Raw genomic sequence first — 13,044 nt, 5'->3', positions numbered from 1 at the left:
TAGTACTAGAGTCGATGGTTTCAACTATCCCACTCCCTCAAAATTGCTGGCCTTGTACCTAAATCAGAAACAATTGTTATTAATTTCTTTAAGGCTGCAAGCTGGCAGGCAGAATTGTTAGCATGCCAAACAATGTGCTTAGTGCCATTTCTTCTGACTCTTTATGTCTTGAGTTCAAATTCTGTCAAAGACAATTTTGGTTTTCATCCTTTCAAAGTCATTAAAACAAGTACCAGAACTGAGGTTGATTACATCAACTGATTCCCTCTCCCTAAAATAGTTGACTTTGTGCCAAAATTTGAGAAAGTTTTTATCTTTTAGATTAACTCAAGGCTACAAATTTTTGTGGAGGGGAAAGTGTAGTTTATGTCAACCGTAGAACTTGTATGTTTTTTAATTGACCCCATAAAAATGAAACACAAAGTCGATCTTGGCAAGATTTGAACTCAGAATGTAAAAGAGCAACAACTCAATACCATAAGGTATTTTGTTCACAATACTACCAATTCTATCAAATAATAATAATATAACCCATACAAGCATGAAATAAATGGATATGAAAATGAATGATTGAATATATCTATGTTGTCACTATCAACTCTTATTGAACATACTTATGACCAAAGACAATCCAGCCACGACCATCTCCTCGTTTTAGCTGTCACTAGTACTATGGTATCCTATGTGGCCTTTATGTTAGTGGAAGTTTTGTATGATGAAGTATTGGCTGCTATTTCTGACAGATTGAATGACTATATAGAGATTCTCGAATTTTAGTACATATATACGCATCTGTGTATTCATGTGTATGTATGTGTGCATTTATGTTTCTTTGTTGTGGTTTTACTTTTGTTTTTCATTTAATCTTTGATGTTTTTTTGTTTGTTTTTCCTTTCTTTTTCTATTTTCTCTTTTGTTTTTCTTTCAAGTTTCAGTTCCAACGGAATAAGTTTCGTTTCAGGTTCTGATATATGGTTTATCATGAAAAATCTATTTCTATTTTATTTCCCCTACTGCAAAATATACATTATATCATTATATATCTAAAAACAGTCTTGTCTACACCACACCTGCCTCAGTTAGGACTTGCAGTTTATGTAGCCATAAAACTTCCCAACACCATCACCAAACATGAATTTAAATATATATACATATATATATATATATATATATAAACCAAAAAACTAGATACAAAACTTTACCCCCACCCCACTCCATGCCACCAAATGGCTGAATGGCTACAAGTAACTAATGGTTCTTTGGTTGGTTTATTTTATATCACTGGAATTGCCAAAAATACAATTGGAAAAAAAAAAAAAAGCAAGAAATTCTCTTTCTGCCTCCTTCCTCCTTGTTCCTGTATTATTTTGTTTCCAGCTATCTTAAATTGATTTGATAGGAAAGGTGAATAAATATATATACCCATACATGCACACATGTATATAAATACATACTCATATATATCTATACACACTTATATGTATGCGTATATACATACATATATATATATATATGTGTGTGTGTGTGTGTGTGTGCATATGTATGTAAATATACAAATATATTTGGATGATGGGTGGGTGTACATTTTTTGGAAATAGTCTGTAAAGTCTCTCTGCATGCATGCATATGTTAATGTGTCTAAGTGTGTACATGTGTGTGCATGCATCTGCTCAAGTATATATGAATGTATATATGCATCTATATTTCTAAATGCATATGAAAGTAATGTATGTACATCTATATGAAAACATGTATGAGTAGATGTGTACTTATATATATATATATATATATATATATATATATATATATATATATATATAAATTAATAATTTATTAATAAATTGATAATCCTTTACCCTTTTAATTGTAATAATTATATATATATATATATATATATATATATATATATATATATACACACACACACACACACACACACACACACATACATAATGTGTGTGTATACATTTATGTCTATAGCTATATATGTCTATATGTACAGGTATATGTGCATATATATGTGTTGTGCTTATTTATGTGGATGCATATGTGTCTGTGTATGTTTATATAAAATACATATGAATAAAGTCATACTCCAGTATGGCCTTAGCTGTGATGCCTAAGACAAAGTAAAGAACAAAACCAGATGTTTCTCCCTCCTTAACAGATTTTGGAGCAAACACTGCAGTAGTTTCAAGTTCAGAGAAACACCTCACTTCAGTATCTCTAAAAATCTGTGTGGTCACTTGGTTTGTTAGAAATAGAAACTAAATCTCCCTTAAATTATACTTAGCCATCTTAATAAAGAACTCATTGCATAATGTAATGTAATGTAGGATATTCTATGTGCAAAATGGACAGTTTGGTCATTGTAAGAACACTATTGATCAGGCAGACTTAAAGTCAAACAACAATGTTTCGACATTCAGCTGTTTTAGATCCTGAATGAAATTGCATTATTATAAGAGATGCCAATAATGGTAAAACATATCACATGCCCAAATTCAGCAAGTTCAAAACAAAAGATGCAGTATGGCTGCAGTCCACTGACTGCAACCATGTTCAGAAAAAAAAATGTTATACCATTGTAAATGCATGAAGTTCTTACATATTTATGTGTATGTGTGCAAAAGTGTGTTTGCACACACATATCTAGATGTGTAGCACATATGTATTTATGTGTGTACATACATACATAGATAGATGTGTGTGTTACCTGCTGTCTGAATGGATCTGTTAGCAATTATTTTAACCAGTTATCTCTCCAGTGGCAAGTTTATAAAGAAAAGAGGAACAAGAAAAAAAAAAAGAAAATGAATGAATAAATAAAGGTGATACTGTCTTGTTTTTATGAATTAGAGGGTAACATAATCTCTCTAAGAATTCAAGTAGATTTCATATCCTGTTTTCCCACTGATAGATAATAGGTCTAAAGCTGAAAGTCTATTTTGAGTACTGGATTTGTAAACACCTATTCAATGATCCATTCATGTACTATTTTTTCATGTATTCTTTTTCTTCTCATGTTACCACATTGACATCTAGTGGACAACAGGCTTTCACAACTGAACATGTTTTGGTGGGATTTTTTTTTTTGTTATTGCTATTCTGGTGATCACAAACAACAAAATTAGGTTGCTGTTTTTATCATATATGTACTGCACACACACACACATATATCATCATCATCATTTAATGTCCATTTTCCATGCTGGCATGGGTTGGACGGTTTGACTGAAAACTGACTAGTTTCCAGTCTGATTTGGCATGGTTTCTACAGCTGGATGCCTTTCCTAACGCCACCGACTCCAAGAATCTAGTAGGTACTTTTTACGAGCCAACAGCATGGGTGCCAGTTGCAAAGCATTGGCATCAAGATATATATATATATATATATATATATATATATATATACACACACATACACACACATACGTAGGTATATGTGTATATGTAGTTGGGGTGTAAGGTAATTTGCAAAGGTGAGTCAGTAGTATTGGTATTTTAGTGATAAATTGTGTTCTAGTGGTAACCATCCCATTTTTTATTCAGACATAATATATCTTGAACTACATTGTGCAGTGTGTCCAGTCTTAAGATTGTTGAAAGAAATTTGTATATTATTTCTAGCAGGTGGTGTGATTCTGTTGAGGCTTCATCATTAGTTTGTTAAACCACTAGTGTCTGAGACTTGAGGTCATATTTACAATTGTTTGAAATATTGCTGGTTCTGTTTAACTGTAGGTTAGCCCTGAACCAACAGACTTGTGATCAAATGCATTCCACCCATGGGCATCCCATCTTCTAAGAGTACATAGGAATACATTACATAATGTATTTTTCTTTTTTTAAGAGGCTAAGATATAATTTGAGAGACATTTGGCTTTATTTTTAGAAGGTTGAGCAACCATGTGGAGGCTCTCTTCTTGACTCGTGTTTGATGGAACTAAAGATGGTAATAACATGATTGACAAGACTTCAAGAGTTATCTTTCTTGAAAATGAGACTCACTGTTGCGTGTTTCCATAGATTTTGTGGTGTTAGACACTGGTTCACTATGGAACACAGAACACTAAGGAACACAGAAAATAGAAAGGACAATCAGGACTAGTCACCTTGTTGAATCTGTGGGTACCAGAAAATCTTTCATTCTCAGGAATGTCTGCAAGTAATTAGAAGAATGTTATAAAGTTAGCAGAGATTCTCTTGACAAGAGACATGAAGCTCCAACTGCAATTTCAAGGATAAGAGAACTAACAGTGCATGCAGTACCCAAAGGCATCCTTTGTTTATCTGATTGTAAATTGTTCGGGTATTACATTAGAGAGTGAATATTTCTATCTTTGGGATTGTAAGTGTTGTATGAATTTTTCTTCACTTGTAGAGTTTGCACAGAGGTTTTGGATGTTGTAATCTTTTGTTAGTTGAGAAATGTGAAGGAACATACATAGGAGAATGGTATTGGTCACTTACTTTACAGTTTCTTGACATAACATAAGTGAACCACATTTGCTGCCAATCATAGTGTCTATAGAATTTGCAGGACTCCAATCTCCCTGACACTGAAAATGAAGTTTGAGGAATGGAGAAATGAGATTTTGAGGCAGTATAACATGAAATATTAACATCCTGTTGTTAGCCATGAAAGATGAGTTGTAGGTAGAATGGATTCTGTAGACACCTCACCAACATTGAGAGCAATGTTAGAAAATAAAATGTAGCCTGGAAAATAGTAGTTCTGCTTCAGCAGAGAATATTCTGTGTGTTTGTGTTATTGTTACTATCGTTGTTGTTTAACCCTTGGTCAGTCCTGGTTGAACTGACCTAATGTGATATGAGTTAGGAGGTAGGAGTTTGATCACAGTTGATCAAAATTCATAGATCTTTGTTTAGAAGAGGGATGTTGTATCTTGAGCTTTCTTTTATACATTATTTCTTTGTGAAATTCCATATGGAACTAGGGTTTGAGAGTATAAAGTTCATGTATTGTGTGTGAAAGACAGAGAAAAGGTGTTGGAAGAGGAGACGGAAAGACAGGTAACATGATTTTAAGATATAAATGAAATAATTTTTGTAAAGATCATCATCATCATCGTCATTTGATGTCCACTTTCCATGCTGGCATGGTTTGGACAGTTTGACTGAGGGCTGGCAAGCCAGAAGGCTGCACTAGGCTCCAATCCGATCTGGCAAAGTTTCTATAGCTGGGTGCCCTTCCTAATGCCAACCACTCCGAGAGTGTAATGGGTGCTTTTTACATGCCAGTCAGGTGGTACTGGCATCAACCATGCTTGGATGGTGCTTTTTACATGTCACAAGTATGGGAGACAGTCAGGCGGCACTGGCAGCGACCATGCTCGAATGGTGCTTTTTACGTGCCACTGGCACAAGTGCCATTCAGGCGATACTATCATTGGCCATGACAATGACTTCACTTGACTCAACAGGTCTTTGCAAGTGCAGATTATTGCCCAATGATTGAAGGGTACTCTTAAATGGACAAGTTATGCTGCGCTGGCATAGGCCAAGGTTTCGGTCTCACTTGGCTTGCCAGGTCTTCTCAAGCACTGCATATCTCCAAAGGTCTCAGTCACTTGTGATCACTTCAGTGAGGCCTAACGTTCAAAGGTCATGCTTCACCACCTCATCCCAGGTCTTCCTGGGTCTACCTCTTCCACAGGTTCCCTTTACTGCTAGGGTGTGACCCTTTTTCACACAGCTGTCCTCATCCATATGCAACACATGACCATAACAGTGCAGTCGTCTCTCTTGCACACCGCATTTCATGCTTCTTATGTGCAACTTTTCTCTCAGGGTGCTTACACTTTGTTGTGTATGCACACTGACATTACATATCCAGTGGAGCATACTAGCTTCATTCCTTGCAAGCTTACATATGTCCTCAGTAGCTATGGCCCATGTTTCACTACCATGTAACATGGCTGTTTGCACACATGCGTCATACAGTCTACCTTTTACTCTGAGTGTGAGGCCTTTGTTGACTACAGTGGTAGGAGCTCTCTGAACTATTGTTACTTCTTGCAGCTGCACTCTCAGTGCATCCACCCCCGCTACTGACTTGGTCACTGAGGTAACAGAAGCTATCAACTACTTGTAATTTTTCCCCCTGGAATGTGATGGAAGCTGTTTCCTGCACATTTTCAGTATTTATTGCCCCTGAGCATTTACGACACACAAAAACTATCTTCTCAGTTAGCCTTCCTTTAATATTGTTGCACCTCTTTTGTGTCTATAGCTTACACTGGGTACATCTTATGGAGTTTCTACCTACGCCTTTTCTACAGATCGAACAGGGCCATCTACCTGAAGGGATTTGTGGTTTTTCTGCCTTCCTACTTATTAAGACTTTGGTTTTTGCTAGATTGACTCTAAGGCCCTTCGATTCTAGATCTTGCTTCCATACCTGAAACTTCTCCTCTAGTTTAGATAGTGACTCAGCTATAAGAGCAAGGTCATCAGCATTTAGAAGCTCCCAGGAGCATCCTGTCTTGAATTCCTCTATTATTGCCTGGAGGACTATGATGAATTGGAACTTTTATCTTGGAATTTTTTTTTTTCAACTTTAACTACTTTTGCAGATACACACACTATGTCTATACAGCATGCATATACTCACATACACTGAGATAAATTGTTTGTACATGTACATGGCACAGTGTTGTGTGCTGTTTGAGAGTTGACATGACTTTAGACGGTATCAATACAAAGTTTTAAACTACCAATCTTTCAACAGTTCTCATGGAATAAACAAAATATTTATTAGTTGTTCTGTTCTCCAATACATTATCTGTCTCCACATCCAACAAATTAAGTGTCACAGATAAACCAATAAGGTAGCCTCTATGTGGTTGCAGAGCCTGCTAGAAATAGCAACCAAATCTCCCTTAAAATATACCTGAGCATATAAAAAATGTTATCAATGGATGATGCAAACCTCACAACATTATGTCTGAAAATAACTGGAGTACCTTTGATCATGTGTCTGCTAAGACACAGCTGACCTGAGGTTAAACAGCAACACTATCATAGTGTGTATTTGTGTGAGTCACTATTTAACTCCAGGTGAGCTTTAACTGTGCAGACTTATGATCAAAAGCATTCCAGTCACGAACTTTTGTCTTTTTAGAGATATCTGTCTAGGATTGTATTGTCCACTGTGACATCTTTTTTTCTTTTAAAATGGTAAGGTGTAATATGAGGAAATGTCACTGTGATTCTTAGCAAGTTAAATGATTGCATAGAAGCTCACAATTTCTTTGAGCTTATCATGGGTGCTTGAGAGAGGGATTATGCATAATAATTTGCTATATCAGTGCCAAAAATCAAAGAATTTTTTGTGATTGTTTCCTTTTCTTTTCCCTTTTTTTTTTTTTTTGTTTCATAATTTGAAGTTCATAATGAAACTGAGAGCCCCAGATGTATTTTATAAACTTAAAATATAATGAAATAATGTTTGAGTGGAAAATTCAAATGAAATTTGATTAAAAAGAAATGAAAATGTTTATCTATTCAAATTTATGGTTTGGTGGGTTTTTTTTAAATATTTTTTTTATGTTCATATTATTTTCTATTTCAGTTTTATAATATATATATTTTTTTAACACTTAACTTTCCAATAATTCTATTTTTTACTCTTTTTAACCATATTACCTTCAAATGTTGGGATTTAATAAAACATCTATAAACATTTGATAGTTTAAATTGAAACCTGGAATTAATAAATAAAGAAAATTATAACAAAATTAGGGGTTCTGAAACTGTTGCAACAGCATTCACCCACAAACTTGTGATGGCATTCTATGCATGTCAATAGTGACACACCATAGGTTTATAAATAATACTTCATGGACTTTGGGTGGGGGGTAGAAACCTCCCTACAGTATCATCATTTTCATCATTCTATTAATGTCCACTTTCCCATGCTTGCATGGGTCTGACAATGTTTATTGAGGCAGATTTTTTTCCCAGCCAGATGTCCTTTCTATCACCAGCCCTTACCCTGTTTTCGCACAAGATAAAATTTCCCATGGCCAGACATGTTTTTGTAGAATTTTGGAAATGAATGACACTGCTTGCATGACAGTAACACAGAAGGCGGTGAGCTGGCAGAAACGTTAGCACGCCGGGCGAAATGCTTAGCGGTATTTCGTCTGCCTTCAAGTTCTGAGTTCAAATTCCGCCGAGGTCAACTTTGCCTTTCATCCTTACGGGGTCGATAAATTAACTACCAGTTACGCACTGGAGTCAATGTAATTTACTTAATCCCTTTGTCTGTCCCCTCTATGTTTAGCCCCTTGTGGGCAATAAAGAAATAAGTAACACTCGTTTACAACTGTCACGTGATGTCAAGACAAGGAGAAACAAACATACATGCACTTACATATATATATATATATATATATATATATATATATATATATGGGCCTCTTTGAGTTTCTGTCTATAAAGTCCATTCACAAAGCTTTGGTCAGCTCAGGGCTATAGTAGAAGACACTTGCCAAAGGTGTCATGCAGTGGAGCCAAACCTGAAACCATATGGTTAGGAAGCAAACCTCTTAATATCACGTAAAAAATTTATTTATAACCATTTACCTAAAATATAAATACATGTATACATGAATATATCCTGGTTTGTAGAATTGGTGTACTGTATCCTTGCACGTCATAAGAGGTAACTAAATGGATTGGTATCAGGAAGAGCATCCAGTCTTAAAATACTGCATCAAAATGTCCTCCCTGCTTCATGCCAGCATAAAAAAAGTAGCTAGGAAATGATAATGACAAGGATGGCATCTAAGTGATATTACAATAACAGGATTATGAAATAAATTTTGACATGCTAATCTAAATAGTTCTCCTTCACTGTCCTGCTTCATAGTGTACCTATTTACAAACAATAGTACAGGCCAATAAAGGATCTTTTACTGTGATTCAGCCAGCCAAATTTTACTCGTACACAACTCACTGCCTTTAAAAGGAAGAGTAGAAAGTCTTAGCTGAAATTACCTTGATTGAAATTAGTGCAATCAGGGGTGTTGGCACTCCGTCGCTTACGACGTCGAAGGTTCTGGTTGATCCGATCAACGGAACAGCCTGCTCGTGAAATTAACATGCAAGTGGCTGAGCACTCCACAGACACATGTACTCTTAACGTAGTTCTCAGGGATATTCAGTGTGACACAGTGTGACAAGGCTGACCCTTTGAATTACAGGCACAACAGAAACAGGAAGTAAGAGTGAGAGAATGTTGTGGTGGAAGAGTACAGCAGGGTTTGCAACCATCCCCTGCCGGAGCCTCGTGGAGCTTTGTTTATTTTCGCTCAATAAACACTCACAATGTGCTGTCTGGGAATCGAAACCGCGATCCTATGACCGCGAGTCCGCTGCCCTAACCACTGGGCCATTGCACCTCCATGCAATCAGGGGGACACGGAGCTAAACCACAGCAATACCTCTTTTATAAATTTGTAACATCTCTATGGTTACATGACTTGCTAGCAATAACAGTTAAATCTTCCTCAAATTACATTCTACTGACGTAGAAAATACAAACACATTTGATAATGTGATATTGACTGCACTGTGCCTGCTAAAAAAATTGTGATAATCACAGCTGGAATGTCCTTGATCACTGGTCTGCTCGATCAGAGCTGACCTGGGGCTTAAACAACAACAACAACAGCAACTTGATTGTTCAAACATCTTTACTACATGTTTAACCATGAAGTATGTTGTGCTGTGTATCTTTTCAAACCATTTCTTCTCGTTTCTGCGTTTCAGACGGAGAAAGATGAGGAAGGAGGCAAAGAGGAAGAAGAGTCTGAAGAAGTGAGTAAATCTTTTTCATTATTTCTGACTTTGAAGATCTTAATTGATGGAGAGGAATCTGTAGAAGTTGTCAGTCTTATCATCATGGTGGCAGCACTGAGAGACATAATTACTCTGTCTGGCTGTCAGTCGGTCTGTATGTGTGTGTGTGTATTTGTCTGTGCCTCTGTCTGTAACTATTATGTGGTGTGTGTGTGTGTGTACTGTGTTAATGTTTCCATAGTATGTAGCTATATATTTGTATATGTATGTACTATGAGAGAGAGAGAGTGAGAGGGAGAGAGTGTGTGTGTGTTTCTACTGTTAGTATATGTATGTGTGTGTACCATTTTTATATAGTATGTTTTTATTGTATATACTCTGTGTGTATATCTATACATATGTGTGTGTGTGTATGTACCATGAATGTATGTGGTTTTTGGCTGTGCGTATATGAATGTATGTGTGTACCATTGTTATACTCTGTTTATAGTATCTACTGTGTGTACTATGTCTGTGTATGTATATGTATGTATCCTGTGTATGTCTATGTGTTAGTGCGCATCTCCTTTTAGTAGCTGTGTGTACCACTTTTGTATTATATATGTATATTGTATTTACTTATCTGTATGTATGCATGTATATGTCTATTGTGTAGCTCTATGTATCAGTGAGTCCATGTGGATTTGTCTTTATCTCAATTTTATGTCTGTGAATTATGTGTATTTCTGTATGACTGTGTATAACTCTGTCTGTATATGTGTGACTGAGTATCTGTATATGTGTGTGATTATATATCATATCTGCATTTTGTGCATAACATGTATGTGTATGGTTCTACATTTGTGCATCATGTATATGTGTGTGACTGTATCTTTATCATTTCTGTGTGATTGTGACTGACTTTACATCTGCATATCGTGTATGTGTGTGGTGTGACTGCATGTGTATTATATCAGCCAGTGTGTATTGTATGTATGTATGTGACTGTGTATTATATCTGTTTTTGTGTGTGACTATATATCTATGCATTTTGTGTGTGTGTGTATTGTTTGTGTTCTGTGTATCTGTATGTATTGTATATGTCTGTAGGTGGGTTTTTGTGTTATTGTTGAACACAAGGCCAGGCCTAACACAAGAGACCTATGATTATTGATCACAGGCGTAGATGTGTGGTTAAGAAGTTCACTTGAAAGCCATATGGTTCCAGGTTCACTCCTGTTGCCCAATACCTGCATCGTACACTAGGGATGACCAATGCCTTGTGAGTGAAATTTGGTAAACAAAAACAATGCAGTAGCTCATTTTATATCTGCATGTATGTATATAGATATCAACATTGACAAGAAAACTGACAAATTGGTGCATTTGAACAAAAATACCTAATGATATTTACTTCTTCCAAGTTACACAGACACTCCCTTGAAACACTCACCTTTGGAAATGCGTTAGAGAATAGCCAATGAAAATGAATCATCATCATCATTTAATGTCCGCTTTCCATGCTGACATGGGTTAAACTGGAACTGGTAAGCCAGAGGGCTGAACTAGGTTCTATGTGGTTAAGAAATTTGGTCTACATTCTTATGGTTTTTGGTTCAGGCCCTCTGTGTTGCACCTTGAGCAAGTGTCTTTTACCCTTTTCCTGGGTCGACCGAAGCCTTGTGAGTAGACAGAAACTGAAAACTCACCATGTAAATATACATGTGTGTGTGTGTTCACAATCTTTCTCCTTTTTTCTCCATCTGAGGTAGCCATGTCTTGCTTCTAATGCACTTTTCTATCCATCAGTACTACACCATCCCCCACTCCTATTTAAGGGGTCTTTTCCTGCAAGTTACTTGGTGACCTCACTGCTACTGGTGCCATGTAAAAAGCACCCAGTACACTCTGTGAAGTGGTTGGCATTAGGAAGGAGATCCAGGTGTCAGAATTTGGTGTAGTCTTCTGACTTGCCAGTTCCTTACAAAAACGTCCAACACATGCCAGTATGGAAAGTGGATGCTAAATGATGATGATGATGATGATATATATATATATATATATATATATATATTTATCACCCAACAAGATACATCTGCACCAACGGATGCTCCTGAACCAGTTGTTGAGTGTCTCACCCAAGAGGGTGTCGAAACAATTGTGATTAATAATAAATTCTCGTATATTCCATCTTCTGCCTTTCATTTGCTATATGTGTGTGTGTGTGTATATATATATATATATATATATATATATATATATATATGCATGCAGGTGTGGGGTTGTGCTTCCTCATATCACATAATTATAAATTTATAAATGAGTGTTACTGTCCTAGAAGTTGTATCATTCCTTTCCAATCTGGTCACAGGAAAATAACACCTTGTTTGGAAACAAGTGAGGCTTGGTGACAGGAAGGGTTTGATGGGAAGGTTGTGTTTTCATGGAGCTTTACCTTCTATTTGTAGTAGGTTGAGCAACTTCAATGGGGCTCCTTTGTTAGCTTGTGTGTTTGTAGTGTCAGCATGGATGTGTGTAGGGTCCATATTTGCATTTATATATATGTATGTTTGTTGTTTGCTTATGTGCATAGTGCCTACACATGTGTGTATTTGTAGTTCTTGTATATATATATATATATATATATATATATATATATATATATATAAAAATTTAAGGAATGGAGAAAATGCATGTTATAACTGCATACTTTATTCCGACATATGTTTCGAAGAATTACAATTTATGCGATCCATAAGAATTAGCGATGTTAAAAATGTAAACTTCTCCTCAAGGAAATGCATGGGAATCATCCTAAATGTAAGACATTATGACCGGTCATAATGTCTTACGTTTAGGATGATTCCCATGCATTTCCCTGAGGAGAAGTTTACATTTTTAACATCGCTGATTCCTATGGATCGCATAAATTGTAATTCTTTGAAACATATGTCGGAATAAAGTATGCAGTTATAACATGCGTTTTCTCCATTCCTTAAATTTTTAAATATACTCAAATACCCAAAATATCAAGGAGTTTCTGCCTCACCAACAGGAATTACACCACAGTTATTTTGTGATCTTTGCTACCTTGGTTTCTATTAACCCATTTATTCTATCAGAATTATTATTTATTAAGATAGAATAAATACATATAATTAAATATATATATATATATATATTTATTTGTTTATTTATTATATTATATATTTAAAGGGAATAATTTAAAATTTT

General features: G+C 35.7%; 1 protein-coding gene across 7 annotated transcripts in view; it reads left to right on the top strand.

The window, feature by feature from the left end:
* The window catches only part of LOC106883153 (vacuolar protein sorting-associated protein 41 homolog), a 171,355-nt gene that overhangs the window by 31,452 nt on the left and 126,859 nt on the right, over nucleotides 1-13,044 (top strand). For 5 of the 7 annotated variants that reach the window (XR_016244990.1, XR_016244989.1, XM_014934063.3 and 2 more), the window contains one exon: nucleotides 9,802-9,849. The exons of the other annotated variants lie outside the window; for them this stretch is intronic. Coding sequence is in view for 3 of the 5 variants with exons in the window: in XM_014934063.3 (XP_014789549.1) it covers nucleotides 9,802-9,849 (48 nt within the window). In the remaining 2 variants the exon portion in view is untranslated. The remainder of the gene's footprint in view (nucleotides 1-9,801; nucleotides 9,850-13,044) is intronic. 7 annotated transcript variants of the gene reach the window in all.

The sequence above is a fragment of the Octopus bimaculoides genome, chromosome 18 (assembly GCF_046866305.1).
Source record: "Octopus bimaculoides isolate indiv1 chromosome 18, ASM4686630v1, whole genome shotgun sequence".
NCBI lineage: Eukaryota > Metazoa > Mollusca > Cephalopoda > Octopoda > Octopodidae > Octopus > Octopus bimaculoides.
The sequence above is the reverse complement of the archived record's forward strand: the minus strand, read 5'-3'. Positions and strand labels throughout refer to the sequence as shown.